This window comes from Hyperolius riggenbachi, chromosome 2 (genome assembly GCF_040937935.1).
Source record: "Hyperolius riggenbachi isolate aHypRig1 chromosome 2, aHypRig1.pri, whole genome shotgun sequence".
Taxonomy (NCBI): Eukaryota; Metazoa; Chordata; class Amphibia; order Anura; family Hyperoliidae; genus Hyperolius; species Hyperolius riggenbachi.
In genome coordinates, this window is record NC_090647.1 from 417,372,039 (window position 1) to 417,388,416 (window position 16,378).

General features: G+C 43.9%; 1 protein-coding gene across 3 annotated transcripts in view; it reads right to left on the bottom strand.

Moving 5' to 3' along the window:
* OTC (ornithine transcarbamylase) overlaps positions 1 to 16,378 on the bottom strand; it is a 134,278-nt gene that overhangs the window by 38,464 nt on the left and 79,436 nt on the right. For all 3 annotated transcript variants that reach the window (XM_068269876.1, XM_068269875.1, XM_068269874.1), the window contains exon 5: positions 1,710 to 1,863. In XM_068269876.1, coding sequence (XP_068125977.1) covers positions 1,710 to 1,863 — 154 coding nt within the window. The remainder of the gene's footprint in view (positions 1 to 1,709; positions 1,864 to 16,378) is intronic.

Below are 16,378 nucleotides of genomic sequence, written 5' to 3' on the forward strand. Positions count from 1 at the left end.
TGACCCCTGCTGGACTAAATGTTGAACTTGATATTAATTGTTTTATTAGGAATAATTAAATCACAGTTTTTATGTTGTTGGAGTAATTTGTAAAGAGCAACTTGGATTGCAAAATGTAATATAGATTATTGAGATAGGTTTCCTGGTACGAAGGAAGTGGTTGAATTGTAAGGGACTGCTCTGATTGTTATCCACTGAGAACCGCGGTGTTTTTAGTATACATACAAGTTTATGCACCGATAAGGTCGCGTGTACATGCGGAAGGTATCCATGGTAATGTATTGTGGTGGTGAAAAGTACGGCAATATGCGTCTGTTATGACACGTACCGGAGCGTAACTAAGAAGCCATGGGCCCCAGTGCAAGTTTAGCATTGGGGCCCCCAAGCATGCTACAGATACAAGGACAACCACAGTGTCAGAGGTGCAAGAAGGGGATGGAAAACTGTGTGTTAATGATCACTACTATTCAAATCAGCTATAGAATTAGATATTATCAGTATAGGACCAATAAAGAGCTAATGCTGTGTTTGAGGGGTGGGCCCCTCAGAGCTCCTCTAGCCCAAGGGCCCCAGTGCGGTCGCTACCTCTGCATCCCCTATTGCTCCACCACTCGACACGTACGCGGCCTATGATAATGTACATGTGTGCGTCTCTGGTGAGGGTTTATGGGAGTGGGTCTTCAGTATATGCGTCTGATGTCACCCCCAATGAGTCAGATTTGCTGACGAAATGCGTGGGGTGGAGCTACATCGGACACTATTGGCCATACATGGAGAGACAGGGAATTACAAGGTGGAGACGTAGAGATTTGAAGTGGCTAACATGCGAGTGGTCGCCCGGGTACCCAACTGTGTATATAGCGCTCTTACCCAAAGTCTACACTTGTGAGTGCAATCTATGTTCTTTTATTTGATTTTAATAAACATTTTTATGCTATGTGCTGTACTTTTAGTCTGTACAGTGATTGATGAACCCTGTTTGGATCAGTGGAGCCTATCCCCTGAAACCTTTGCCTCCTAAATTTTCTCTCTTGAGGTATGAGTCCTGACTTGGACCTCCCAATGATCTGTTCAAGGAAAAGTAAACATTTCTCATGGGAAAAGCTACTGATTGTGATGCAGTGCAATCCTTGGTTACAGTTTCTCTTTAAATGTATCCCTATTTATAAAATATATTCACTATCGTTATTTTGCATTTTTCTTTCCAGTTTACAGCATTCATCCACTTACCGGTACTTTAATGATGCCTAGATTTTCCAGTTGTAATGAAACAAGTCTAAACAAATTGTGTATGTTCCACAATGAGAGCCCTTCCGTAAAAGAAAATGTTGCTTTCTTACGAATGTAGCTGAATTTGTAAACCAGCCCGAGAGGGTAGGTACAACAGGAAATCTGATTAAATTAATTCCTTCTAATTGATACAAACCCCAAAATATATGCAGCTGAGATGAACATGAACACTGTTATCTGTGATAGGACAGAGGGTGCAGGAATTGATGTGCTGGCAGAGGATATTAGTCACAGTATAGACTGCTTAGCAACAGAGAGCTGCAACATTATTCCCACAGAGAGAAAGCCTGATTTGAATGCAGACCACACCATATGCCTTGGCTCTGCTGAGGATTTCCCAGGATTGTACGCTTTATATTTGATGGGGAGGTTTCAGCAGAATAAGTATGAACTATAAATGTGCTGTCACTGCTACTCACTTGGATTGTGAGGTAATCTGCTAAGATCTGAATAGGATGATAGTAATCAGACAATCCATTCACAATTGGAACTGATGCTTCCTGAGCCAGAACCTCCAAGTCAGACTGGCGATATACTCGAGCTAGAACAGCATCTGTCAAGCCAGACAGCACCCTGATGGAAAGATAACATATTAAATGCAAATCTTGAAATAGTTGTAATATTGCACATGGTTAAAACTCTAGTTCAGTATCCAGGTTTTTATGCATAGGAAAGTAGTTATGCATATGCATGTGATTACATAATTAAGCAATGAACAAAGTTTTGTACATTTCACACTTGGACCTTTTGCAATAAATATTTGTAAAATACCTGTGATTGTGCGTCCCTGCACCTGCTCAGCTAGTTAAGGCTCATAACTGTGCATGGGAGCGTGACCAAGGAGGCTTGTGGCTAGGGCCACACATGTGCAGCAGTCATCGACTGGCTCAGGCTGGGACTTTACCGTGGTGGACAGTGGAGGAGGGGATAATAGAGGACTGGATGGACATTGAGCGAACTCATGGCCTACAGGGGGCTGGAGGAAGGGCCCAGTTAAATATAAATACTTGTGTTTATTAAGTCTCAGTCCCGGACGCGCATGCCCCGTCACGCTCCCACGCCAGGGAGTGTTCTGCACCTGTGCAGTTAGTACTGTGCAGTGTGTAGGTGCAGAAAGGCCCGGACCACGGGAACATGACAGGGGTATACACTTTGCTGGGCCACACATATACAATGAAGGATGGCTGGCCACGACTGAACAGTATACTGGGGGATGCAGTGGAGGAAGGAAAGGTCCCAGGAGGACAGTGATGGAGCCCACATCTGGCATGGGCTGGAGGAAGCCCCATGTAAGTAAAAAAGCTGATACAAATCAGTAATATTTGTAATCTGTACTAATCAGTAATACCACCGATTTTTTTTTATAGCTACAATGACCGTGTCATACAAGACATTCATACACCACTCTTTACATACCGTATATTTATATTCACAAACATATACAGTATATATATATATATATATATTTATATATATATATATATATATATATATATATATATATATATATATATATATATATATATAGTAACAAGTATAGACCTGGCGGCTGCTGACTCACAGGGGGTGTCTGCAGGGTGTCTCTCCCTGGCTCTCAAGTGTCATCCGTTCCCTTGGCGTCTAGTACGCCGGGAACGGTGTTATCTCCAGCTCATAGGGTTTCTGTCTCGTGCGGGTGTGCACGTAGACAGGACCTTTATGCGGGCAGAAGGCGCGTCAGCCCGCCGCTCGGATTGGCGGATTCTGAGGTGGGAGTGGCTGGGAGCGTGTCTCCGCTTCTTAAGCCTCCAGTCTTCATTTATTCTCTGTCTGCTGTCATGAATACTTTGTGTTAGCGCTCAGACCTTAGACTAGTTCCAGGTGTTGAAACCAAGGACTTCACACCAAGACTAGGATTGTTGTTACATTGTTTTGATTACCTGTGTATGATTCTGGCTAGACCTCTGACCTTGCTTTCTGCTTAACATTTCTGTACTTCTGCCTATCTGACTAGTTGCTTGAACCTCTGCCTGATTACTCGTTATTCTTCTGCCTCACGATTCTGTACTGATACTTACCTCTCTGTTGCCGAACCAGTGGGCCCTCGCCACTGGTGAGGTGTTATTTACTCACCAGCTTCTCTGGTGAGGTGGTTCCTTATTGCTCAGTTGGTGACTGATAGCACCTTTCCAGCTCCTCTGGAAAGGTCTGATCAAGTCTACACAGTCACCTATTTTACTAGTACCTTGCCAGCTCCTTTGGTGAGGACTAGTTTGTATATTTCTGTATTCTTTGTTAGTACCTTTTCCAGCCCCTCTGGAAAGGTCTGTGTTATAGCAAGTCTGAATTTCTTAGCTCCTTGCCAGCTCCTCTGGTAAGGACTAGTTACACTATTTCTGTACTCTCACTGTTAGTACCTTTTCCAGCCCTCTGGAAAGGTCTGTTCTAATCTATACAGTCAGTATAGATAGTACCTTACCTTCTCCTCTGGTAAGGTCTCGCAAAACTATTAAAGTTACGGTTGCACCAAAACACTACTCACACAGTATCCTTGCCAGCTATACTTGTATTATTGGTGATTCTGCAGATCACCACATAATCAGCTATAGTGTCTGCATTATGGTGATACTGCAGATCACCTAATAATCAGACGTCTGAGTTGCAGTACACAACCGTTACATATATATATATATATATATATATATATATATATATATATATATATATATATATATATTACTGTGCAAAAGTTTTATGCAGGTGTGGAAAATGCTGTAAACAAAGATTGCTTTCAGAAATATAAATAATAATTGTTTATTGTAATCAACTTAGAAAATGCAAAGTGAGTGAGCAAAGGTACAATCTAAATCAAATCACTACTTGATGCTACTACCTTTTGCCTTCAAACCAGTATCAACTCTTATAGGTAAAACTGTACAGTCATGGATTTTGTAGGATTGTAGTCAGGTTCTACCAAACAGGTGCTAATGATCATCAATGTCAATGTAGGTTGAAACACAGTCATTAAAGGAGCACTATGGCGAAAAATTCTAAAATTTAAAATATGTGCAAACATAAATAAACAAGAAGTATGTGTTTTCCAGAGTAAAATGAGCCATAAATTGCCTTTCTCCTATGTTGCTGTCAATTACAGTAAGTACTAGAAATCTGACATTACCAACAGATTTTGGACTAGCCCATCATTCTAGTGAATGGCAATTGCTCCGTCCAACTGCCAAAAAAGTGTGCAGCAAGCACGGAGGCTGGCCAGCATCTCTGTATAAATTTCACAGTAGGTAGTAGAAATCTGACAGAAGCGACAGGTTTTGGACTAGTCCATCTCATCATGGGGGGGGGGGATTCTCAGGGATTTACATAGTTACATAGTTATTTTGGTTGAAAAAAGACAAGTGGTAGTAGTAGTGGAGCACTCCTCAAGACGTCTCTACAATCTCTACAATTCTACAAGTGAGCCAATGTGCAGCTGGCTTAACCGAGGCACGTCATAGACGTCTTGAGGAGTGCTCCACTACTACTACCACTTGGAATTTGTTATACTGCACAAAAGTGAGTGCACCCTCAACTATCAACATGGAGGATGTTGATGTGGACTCTCCCACTTTCTCCTACACTCCTGAGGAAACATACAGGATTATATCCCAAGTCTCTACACAAGTGTCTTTTTTGACAGTAGCTGACGAAAAGAACATTAAGAAGAGCATTATCAAGGTGGCAAAGATGTATACCACGCTAGAATTGCATGCCATGACCTTGGCTCAGTACCACCGTGTCAAACGAATCCCACGAGGGATGAGGTCTAATGTTGCACCCATCATGTTCCCCACAGACAAGCCATTTTGTCAGAGATGGATGTCCATTTGGAACAAAGCATCCTTTGATGCCATGACACTTACGATAGAGAAAATACAGGAGGAGCTTCCGAGGCTTACGGTACAGCGTATCGCACTTAAAGACAAACTTAAAGCATTAGTCTCAGCAGAGGCATATGAACTTTTTTCATCAGAACTCATGACTATGCTAGAAGCCCATCAAAAACAAATTGAAGCTATAAAACGTGATAAATTCTTACGTGATGAACATGACTATAATCAGGGATATATCTATTCCTGGCAAAGACCGGTCAATAGACCTAGACCACCCCGTAAACCCAGACAAGGAGGTCCTGTTGATAAGAGGCCAAGAGGTGAGGCGCTTCCTGACTCATCTGATCTATATTCTAGCTCATCGCAGGAGTGTTTTTCAGATCAGACCACAAATCAGGAAGGACACGGAGGGGTGGCAGGAAGAGGAGAAGGGAGAGGCGGTATCAGAGAATGCCTGCGATCACGACAACCGAAACAACTGAGGAAATGATAGTAATTAATATTTCATCTGTGGTCCTGACCCCACCCCAGCTATCTGCACTTAATTTTGGTCTGTCATTCTCTCCTACAAATATTCCGGATCCATTGGAGATCGATATTGAATTACAAAGATTTTTTCGCTCTATCAAATTGAAATATTTTTTCTCTATACCACGACCGTTCATGGACAAGCAACCAGCAGATGTGGACACCGATGTGTTGACACTCAAGGATGCCAATTTACGCTTAAAGAGCAGGTTTCAGCCTACATCATGTCAGATCATTGACATCTATATTAAGAAAGTTCAACAAGAAGTTGACATGCTCATGAGGAAATCCAATCTTACTGGGTGGAAAATACGCCCAAATGTCAGCAAAGCTGAGAGAACTGCTATTAAAGAACTGGCATCCAATCCTGCTATTACTATAAAGCCCGCCGTCAAAGGGGGAGCTGTCGTGGTCATGGATACTCAGATGTACCGTAATGAAGTCCTTCGGCAATTACATGATATTACAACCTATTTACCAATTGATAGTGATCCACTCATGGAGATCCAGAACAAAATTGGACAGACTGTTACGCAAGCGTTGAACAAAAACCTTATTGATGATAGACTTGCCCAGTATTTGACACAAGCTTATCCTATGACTCCTGTCATCTATGTATGCCCCAAAATACATAAGGGATTAGACAACCTTCCTGGTCGGCCCATAGTGGCAGGGATGGACTCAGTGTTGGCCCCCCTGGCGAAATATCTTGACCAGGTCCTCAGACCTTATGTAGTGTCCATGAAGTCTTATCTAAGGGACAATCAAATGTTTTTGAACATCATAAAAAATATGTCTCCTATTACCAGTGATGGCATTTTGGTGACAATGGATGTGGATAGCTTGTACACCTCCATCCCGCATGATGGCGGGATGGAGGCAGTACAATACATGTTGGAAACGGCTTCTGACTTGTCTAAACAGCAGATAGAATTCATTGGAAAGTTGTTGGAGATAGTATTGAAATGTAATTACTTTAGGTTCGAGGACCAATTCTATATGCAAATTAGGGGTACGACAATGGGGTCGAATGTGGCCCCGTCCTACGCAAATATTTATATGGCTGTATATGAGGAAATGTTTGTGTATTCCAGTTCTCTTTTTAGACAATATGCAGTACAGTGGTTTCGGTACATTGACGATATATTTTGCGTCTGGGCGGGTCCACATTCGACCCTAGTTGCGTTCATCGAGGAGTTGATGTTGAAGTGTAAAGAGATTAGACTTACCTTACACACGTCAGTGGAGCAGGTTAGTTTTTTGGACACTTTAATTAGTGTCCGAGAGGGTAGACTGGTTACAGACCTCTATACCAAGCCCACGGATGTAAACTCCCTCCTTCATTTTGGGAGTTTCCACCCGTGGGCCACTAGGAGGTCTGTCCCGGTGGGTCAATTTCAAAGAGTTCATAGGATAGTTGGGTTGGATGAGGTCAGGACGCAGAGACTTGATGAGATACAGGATAGATTTTTGCACAGAGGCTACCCAGTTGAAGTTGTACAATCAGCACGTGATAGGGTGGTTGGGGGAGGAGAGGGAAGGGTTAGACATAGGAATAACAGTCAGAGGTTACCCTTTGTGACCAAATATAATACTGAGAGTGACAATATAGCTAAGATCATCAGACGCCACTGGCATTTGCTCACAGAAAGTTTTCCTGAAATACAGCAGTTTAGACATCCACCTATCATCTCATACAAAAGAGCGCCAAACTTGAGAGACCAATTGGTCCGCGCTGATATGAGGTGTAGCAGGGTTGGTCAGTCAAGATCCAGTCGCATGGGTACATTTCCCTGCATGAACTGTGTCCATTGCAGTTCGGTTATTAAAGGTCAATTTATTCAACATCCACACTCAGGTGTTAAATTTAAGATACATGATTGCTTTACTTATGATTCATCATTTGTAGTTTATGCACTTAAGTGCCCTTGTGGCCTTCTATATATTGGACAGACAACACAAAAAATTAAGAAAAGATTATCTTCGCACAAACATGCGATTAGGGAATCCTTGACTGACCAGGCTGTTGCTTTTCATTTTCAGCAGGCTGGCCATCAGGTCAGTCAGCTGAGATATATGATCATTGAGTCTGTTGCACCCCTAAGGAGGGGTAGAGATAGGGTTAAGAGGCTGTTATACAGAGAGGCATTTTGGATCAAAAAACTTGATACTATGGAGCCCCGGGGATTAAACCGAGAACTTGATCTTTTACCGTTTATTTGATATGGTGATCCATATGCCTCTTTGCCTGACAGCCTACTACTTTAATTTAATTTGTACCTTTATGTCATTCAACTTTATGTTGTGTACAATGCAGTGACCTGATCTGTTGATATGCTTCCCGTCATGGTGTCACTATGTTGTGTGCACCAGTTCATTTTCCCCCTTTTTCTCCTCTCCCTGTCCTTAGACTATGACAGCTAATTAGCATTTTGGTACGCATGTTATGCGTAGTTGCCCCCTGCCTCTTTCCTGCCATTCCTCATTGTCCTTAAATTATGTCAGCTACTTAATATTGTTGTACGCCTGCCACGCTGAGTAGTGTGACACGTACTATTGTTTACGCTTACAGGCGCTTTCCTATTGGCTAGTGTGACCGGGGCACGCCTCCCATTCTATCTGCCGTTGTGTGCGGCGAGTCTTCGCCGCTAGCATAGGCGTTGTCAGGACAACATGGGAGGTGGAGCGTTTGCTCCGCCCTCCCCATGTTACGTGTGCTAGTTCCCCATCTGGTCCGCCATGTTGACGGCCGGCTGGGTGATGCGGCTATATGTATCCTGACACGTAGGCGTGTCTCTGCCCCGCAGCAATAGGTAAGTGTAGGAGTGAGGGGAGGATACGCATTCAAATGATCCTATGAAATGTGACCAGTGTAGTTCCCCATTAGGTCCGCTCTGAGGACGGACTGCAGGATTGGTGGATGTTAGCAATTTGTTGTGATTGGTCACAAGTCGGCCATGTTGGGTATATAAAAAAGTGTATGTATGTTATTTGTAAACTTGATGGCAAACAGCTTAGCTTGATAAAGGGGCGGCTGCCCTGAAACGTCGTTATGATAGCTGTTATGTACCAATAAAAGAGCTTATATTTACATCGATGGTGCCGGTTACATCTCTACGGTTGAAAAAAGACATACGTCCATCGAGTTCAACCAGTATAAAGTACAACACCAGCCTGCTCCCTCACATATCCCTGTTGATCCAGAGGAAGGCGAAAAAACCCTTACAAGGCATGGTCCAATTAGACCCTAAAGGGAAAAATTCCTTCCCGACTCCAGATGGCAATCAGATAAAATCAGTGGATCAACATCATTAGGCATTACCTAGTAATTGTAGCCATGGATGTCTTTCAACGCAAGGAAAGCATCTAAGCCCCCTTTAAATGCAGGTATAGAGTTTGCCATAACGACTTCCTGTGGCAATGCATTCCACATCTTAATCACACTTACTGTTAAGAACCCTTTCCTAAATAAATGGCTAAAACGTTTTTCATCCATGCGCAGATCATGTCCTCTAGTCCTTAGAGAAGGCCTAGGGACAAAAAGCTCATCCGCCAAGCTATTATATTTCCCTCTGATGTATTTATACATGTTAATTAGATCCCCTCTCAGGCGTCTTTTCTCTAGACTAAATAAACCCAGTTTATCTAACCTTTCTTGATAAGTGAGACCTTCCATCCCACGTATCAATTTTGTTGCTCGTCTCTGCACCTGCTCTAAAACTGCAATATCTTTTTTGTAATGTGGTGCCCAGAACTGAATTCCATATTCCAGATGTGGCCTTACTAGAGAGTTAAACAGGGGCAATATTATGCTAGCATCTCGAGTTTTTATTTCCCTTTTAATGCATCCCAAAATTTTGTTAGCTTTAGCTACAGCGGCTTGGCATTGAGTACGATTATTTAACTTGTTGTCAATGAGTACTCCTAAGTCCTTCTCCAAGATTGATGTCCCCAACTGTATCCCATTTATTTTGTGTGGTGCTAGACCATTAGTACGTCCAAAATGCATGACTTTACATTTGTCAACATTGAATTTCATCTGCCATGTATGTGCCCATATAGCCATCCTATCCAGATCCTGTTGCAATATGACACTATCTTCCTGAGAGTTGATGATTCTGCACAATTTTGTATCATCTGCAAAAATAGCAACATTGCTCACTAATGCATCTACTAGGTCATTAATAAATAAATTGAAGAGCACTGGACCCAGAACAGACCCCTGTGGGACCCCACTGCTAACAGTCTCCCATTTTGAGTACGATCCATTGACCACAACTCTTTGTTTTCTGTCCATTATTTATTTTCAAAAGCACTTAGTGAATGGCAGTTGCTCTGTCCAACTGCCAAAAAAAATGTGTAGCGAGCAGAGCAGATGGTCAGCATCATTGTTTAAATCCTTTTTAGGGAATATCTTTATAAAGAATAAAAGTCTTGCTGAGAATCCCCTATTAAGAGATGGACTAGTCCAAAACCTGTCACTTCGGTCAGATTTCTACTACCTACTGTAAGTGACAGCAACATAGGGTAAAAAATATTTATGTCTTATTTTACTCTGGAAAAAACATACTTCTTATTTGTCTATGTTTGCACATATTTTACATTTTAGAATTTTTCGCCATAGTGCCCCTTTAACTGAAGCAGAAACAGCTGTGTAGGAGGCTTAAAACTGAGTAAGGAACAGCCATTCTCTGCTACCAAGGTGAGGTTGTGGAAGACAGTTTTATGACATGGCAAGATTGAGCACCGCAACATGACACAAGGTAGTTATACTGCATCAGCAAGGTCTCTCCCAGACAAAGATTTCAAAGCAGACTGGGGTTTCTAGATGGTCTGTTCAAGCTCTTTTGAAGAAGTACAAATAAACAGGCAATGTAGAGGATCGTAGACGCAGTGGTCGGCCAAGGAAACTTAGCACAGAAGATAAAAGACACATCAAGCTTATTAGTCTTCAAAATCAAAAGCAGTGCCATCAGCTCCGAAATGTCAGAAACCAGTGGGACCCAGGTACACCCATATACTGGCCAGACGTGGAAGAGTTGCAGTCAAAAAGCCATACCTCCAACGTGGGAACAAGCCAAGTGACTCATGTATGCACGAAAACATAGGAACTGGGGTCGCGAAAAATGGCAGCAGGTGTTCAGGACTGATGAGGCAAAATTTGAAATATTTTACTGTAGCAGAAGGCAGTTTGTGAATCGAAGGGCTGGAGAGTTATACAACAAGTGTCTGCAGGCAGCAGTGAAGCATGGTAGAGGTTACTTCACTATGGTGAAAATTTGTAAATAAGTACATTTTTTCCATAGTAAAATGAGCCATAAATTAATTTTCTCCTATGTTGTTGTCACTTACAGTAGGTAGTAGGAATCTGATAGAAGTGACAGGTTTTGGACTAGTCCATCTCTTCATGGGGGGATTCTCAGGGATTTATTTATTTTCTAAAGCACTTAGTGAATGGAAGTTGCTCTGTCCAGCTGCCAAAAAACTGTGTAGCAAACAGGGAAGCTGGCTAGCGTCATTGTTTAAATCCTTTTTAGGAAATATATTTAACTACTTCCCGACCGCCGTATAGACAAATGGCGGCCGGGAAGCAGACGCCGCAAGGACCACCGTATTGACAAATGGCGGCGGTCCTTGTTTGGGCATGGGCGGAGCGATCGCGTCATCCGTGACGCGATCCTCCGCCTTCGCCTGTCGCCGCTCACTCGCCGCAACATCCCGCCGGCCATACGGAAGCGCCGGCGGGATGTTAACCCGACGATCGCCGCATACAAAGTGTATAATACACTTTGTAATGTTTACAAAGTGTATTATACAGGCTGCCTCCTGCCCTGGTGGTCCCAATGTCCGAGGGACCACCAGGGCAGGCTGCAGCCACCCTAGTCTGCACCAAGCACACTGATTTTCTCCCCCCCCGCCCCAGATCGCCCACAGCACCCATCAGACCCCCCCCTGCCCACCCCCCAGACCCCTGTTTGCACCCAATCACCCCCCTAATCACCCATCAATCACTCCCTGTCACTATCTGTCAACGCTATTTTTTTTATACCCCCCCCTCTGCCCCCTGCTCCCTCCTGATCACCCCCCCACCCCCCAGATTCTCCCCAGACCCCCCCCAGACCCCCCCCATGCACTGTATGCATCTATCCCCCCTGATCACCTGTCAATCACCTGTCAATCACCTGTCAATCACCCGTCAATCACCCATCAATCACCCATCAATCACCCCCTGTCACTGCCACCCATCAATCAGCCCCTAACCTGCCCTTTGCGGGCAATCTGATCACCCCCCCACACCAATAGATCGCCCGCAGATCCGACATCAGATCACCTCCCAAATCCATTGTTTACATCTATTCTCTCCTCTAAACACACACTAATTACCCATCAATCACCCATCAATCACCCCCTATCACCACCTGTCACTTTTACCTATCAGATCAGACCCTAATCTGCCCCTTGCGGGCACCCAATCACCCGCCCACACGCTCAGATTGCCCTCAGACCCCCCCTTATCAATTCACCAGTGCATTCATTACATCTGTTCTTCCCTGTAATAACCCACTGATCACCTGTCAATCACCTATCACCCATCAATCACCCCCTGTCACTGCCACCCATCAATTAGCCCCTAACCTGCCCCTTGCGGGCAATCTGATCACCCACCCACACCATTAGATCGCCCGCAAACCCGCCGTCAGATTACCTCCCAAATGTATTGTTTACATCTGTTAGCTTCTCTAAACACCCACTAATTACCCATCAATCACCCATCAATCACCCCCTATCACTGTTACCTATCAGATCAGACCCTAATCTGCCCCTTGCGGGCACCCAATCACCCGCCTACACGCTCAGATTACCCTCAGACCCCCCCCTTATCAATTCGCCAGGGCATTATTTACATCTATCCTTCCCTGTAATAACCCACTGATCACCTGTCAATCACCTGCCAATCACCTATCACCCATCAATCACCCCCTGTCACCCCCTGTCACTGCCACCCAACAATCAGCCCCTAACCTGCCCCTTGCGGGCAATCTGATTACCCACCCACACCAATAGATCGCCCGCAGATCCGACATCAGATCACCACCCAAGCGCAGCGTTTACTCTCCTCTAAACACCCACTAATTACCCATCAATCACCCATCAATCACCCCCTATCACCACCTGTCACTGTTACCCATCAGATCAGACCCTAATCTGCCCCTTGCGGGCACCCAATCACCCGCCTACACGCTCAGATTACCCTCAGACCCCCCCTTATCAATTCGCCAGTGCAATATTTACATCTGTTCTCCCCTGTAATAACCCACTGATTACCTGTCAATCACCTGTCAATCACCTATCAATCACCCATCAATCACCCCCTGTCACTGCCACCCATCAATCACCCCCTGTCACTGCCACCCATCAATCACCCGCTGTCACTGCCACCCATCAATCAGCCCCTAACCTGCCCCTTGCGGGCAATCTGATCACCCACCCACACCAATAGATCGCTCGCAGATCCGACGTCCGATCACCTCCCAAGTGCAGTGTTTACATCTGTTCTCTACCCTAAACACCCACTAATTACCCATCAATCACCCCCTGTCACTGCTACCTATCAGATTAGACCCCTATCTGCCCCTAGGGCACTCAATCACCCGCCCACACCCTCAGAATGCCCTCAGACCCCAGCCCTGATCACCTCGCCAGTGCATTGCTTGCATCTATTCCCCCCTCTAATCACACCTTGAGACACCCATCAATCACCTCCTGTCACCCCCTAGCACACCTACCCATCAGATCAGGCCCTAATTTGCCCCGTGTGGGCTCCTGATCACTCGTCCAAACCCTCAGATCCCCCTCAGACCCCCTTCCAATCACCTCCCCAGTGCATTGATTGCATCTATTTTCCCCTCTAACCACCCCCTGAGACACCCATCAATCCCCTCCTGTCACCCCCTAGCACTCCTATCCATCAGATCAGGCCCAATACAACCTGTCATCTAAAAGGCCACCCTGCTTATGACCGGTTCCACAAAATTCGCCCCCTCATAGACCACCTGTCATCAAAATTTGCAGATGCTTATACCCCTGAACAGTCATTTTGAGACATTTGGTTTCCAGACTACTCATGGTTTTGGGCCCGTAAAATGCCAGGGCGGTATAGGAACCCCACAAGTGTCCCCATTTTAGAAAAAAAGACACCCCAAGGTATTCTGTTAGGTGTATGACGAGTTCATAGAAGATTTTATTTTTTGTCAAAAGTTAGCGGAAATTGATTTTTATTGTTTTTTTTCCACAAAGTGTCACTTTCCGCTAACTTTTGACAAAAAAATAAAATCTTCTATGAACTCGTCATACACCTAACAGAATACCTTGGGGTGTCTTCTTTCTAAAATGGGGTCACTTGCGGGGTTCCTATACTGTCCTGGCATTTTAGGGGCCCTAAACCGCGAGGAGTAGTCTAGAAAACAAATGCCTCAAAATGACCTGTGAATAGGACGTTGGGCCCCTTAGCGGACCTAGGCTGCAAAAAAGTGTCACACATGTGGTACCGCCGTACTCAGGAAAAGTAGTATAATGTGTTTTGGGGTGTATTTTTACACATACCCATGCTGGGTGGGAGAAATTTCTATGTAAATGGACAATTGTGTGTAAAAAAATCAAACAATTGTCATTTACAGAGATATTTCTCCCACTTAGCATGGGTATGTGTAAAAATACACCCCAAAACACATTATACTACTTCTCCTGAGTACGGCGGTACCACATGTGTGGCACTTTTTTACACCCTAAGTACGCTAAGGGGCCCAAAGTCCAATGAGTACCTTTAGGATTTCACAGGTCATTTTGCGACATTTGGTTTCAAGACTACTCCTCACGGTTTAGGGCCCCTAAAATGCCAGGGCAGTATAGGAACCCCACAAATGACCCCATTCTAGAAAGAAGACACCCAAAGGTATTCCGTACGGAGTATGGTGAGTTCATAGAAGATTTTATTTTTTGTCACAAGTTAGCGGAAAATGACACTTTGTGAAAAAAAACTATTAAAATCAATTTCCGCTAACTTGTGACAAAAAAATAAAAACTTCTATGAACTCACCATACTCCTAACGGAATACCTTGGGGTGTCTTCCTTCTAAAATGGGGTCATTAGTGGGGTTCCTATACTGCCCTGGCATTTTAGGGGCCCTAAACCGCGAGGAGTAGTCTTGAAGCAAAAATGACCTGTGAAATCCTAAAGGTACTCATTGGACTTTGGGCCCCTTAGTGCAGTTAGGGTGCAAACAAGTGCCACACATGTGGTATCGCTGTACTCGGGAGAAGTAGTATAATGTGTTTTGGGGTGTATTTTTACACATACCCATGCTGGGTGGGAGAAATACCTCTGTAAATGACAATCTTTTGATTTTTTTTACACACAATTGTCCATTTACAGAGGTATTTCTCCCACCCAGCATGGGTATGTGTAAAAATACACCCCAAAACACATTGTACTACTTCTCCCGAGTATGGCGATACCACATGTGTGGCACTTTTTTTGCACCCTAACTGCGCTAAAGGGCCCAAAGTCCAATGAGTACCTTTAGGATTTCACAGGTCATTTTTGAGAAATTTCGTTTCAAGACTACTCCTCACGGTTTAGGGCCCCTAAAATGCCAGGGCAGTATAGGAACCCCACAAATGACCCCATTTTAGAAAGAAGACACCCCAAGGTATTCCGTTAGTAGTATGGCGAGTTCATAGAAGATTTTATTTTTTGTCACAAGTTAGCGGAAATTGATTTTAATTGTGTTTTTTCACAAAGTGTCATTTTCCGCTAACTTTTGACAAAAAATAAAATCTTCTATGAACTCACCATACTCCTAACGGAATACCTTGGGGTGTCTTCTTTCTAAAATAGGGTCATTTGTGGGGTTCCTATACTGCCCTGGCATTTTAGGGGCCCTAAACCGTGAGGAGTAGTCTTGAAACGAAATTTCTCAAAATGACCTGTGAAATCCTAAAGGTACTCATTGGACTTTGGACCCTTTAGCGCAGTTAGGGTGCAAAAAAGTGCCACACATGTGGTATCGCCGTACTCAGGAGAAGTAGTATAATGTGTTTTGTGGTGTATTTTTACACATACCCATGCTGAGTGGGAGAAAGATCTCTGTAAATGGACAATTGTGTGTAAAAAAAATTAACAAATTGTCATTTACAGAGATATTTCTCCCACCCAGCATGGGTATGTGTAAAAATACACCCCAAAACACATTATACTACTTCTCCTGAGTACGGCAATACCACATGTGTGGCACTTTTTTGCAGCCTAACTGCGCTAAGAGGTCCAAAGTCCAATGAGCACCTTTAGGCTTTACAGGGGTGCTTACAATTTAGCACCCCCCAAAATGTCAGGACAGTAAACACACCCCACAAATGACCCCATTTTGGAAAGTAGACCCTTCAAGGTATTCAGAGAGGGGCATGGTGAGTCCGTGGCAGATTTCATTTTTTTATGTCGCAAGTTAGAAGAAATGGAAACTTTTTTTTTTTTTTTTTTTTCTCACAAAGTGTCATTTTCCGCTTACTTGTGACAAAAAATAATATCTTCTATGAACTCACTATGCCTCTCAGTGAATACTTTGGGATGTCTTCTTTCCAAAATGGGGTCATTTGGGGGGTATTTATACTATCCTGGAATTCTAGCCCCTCATGAAACA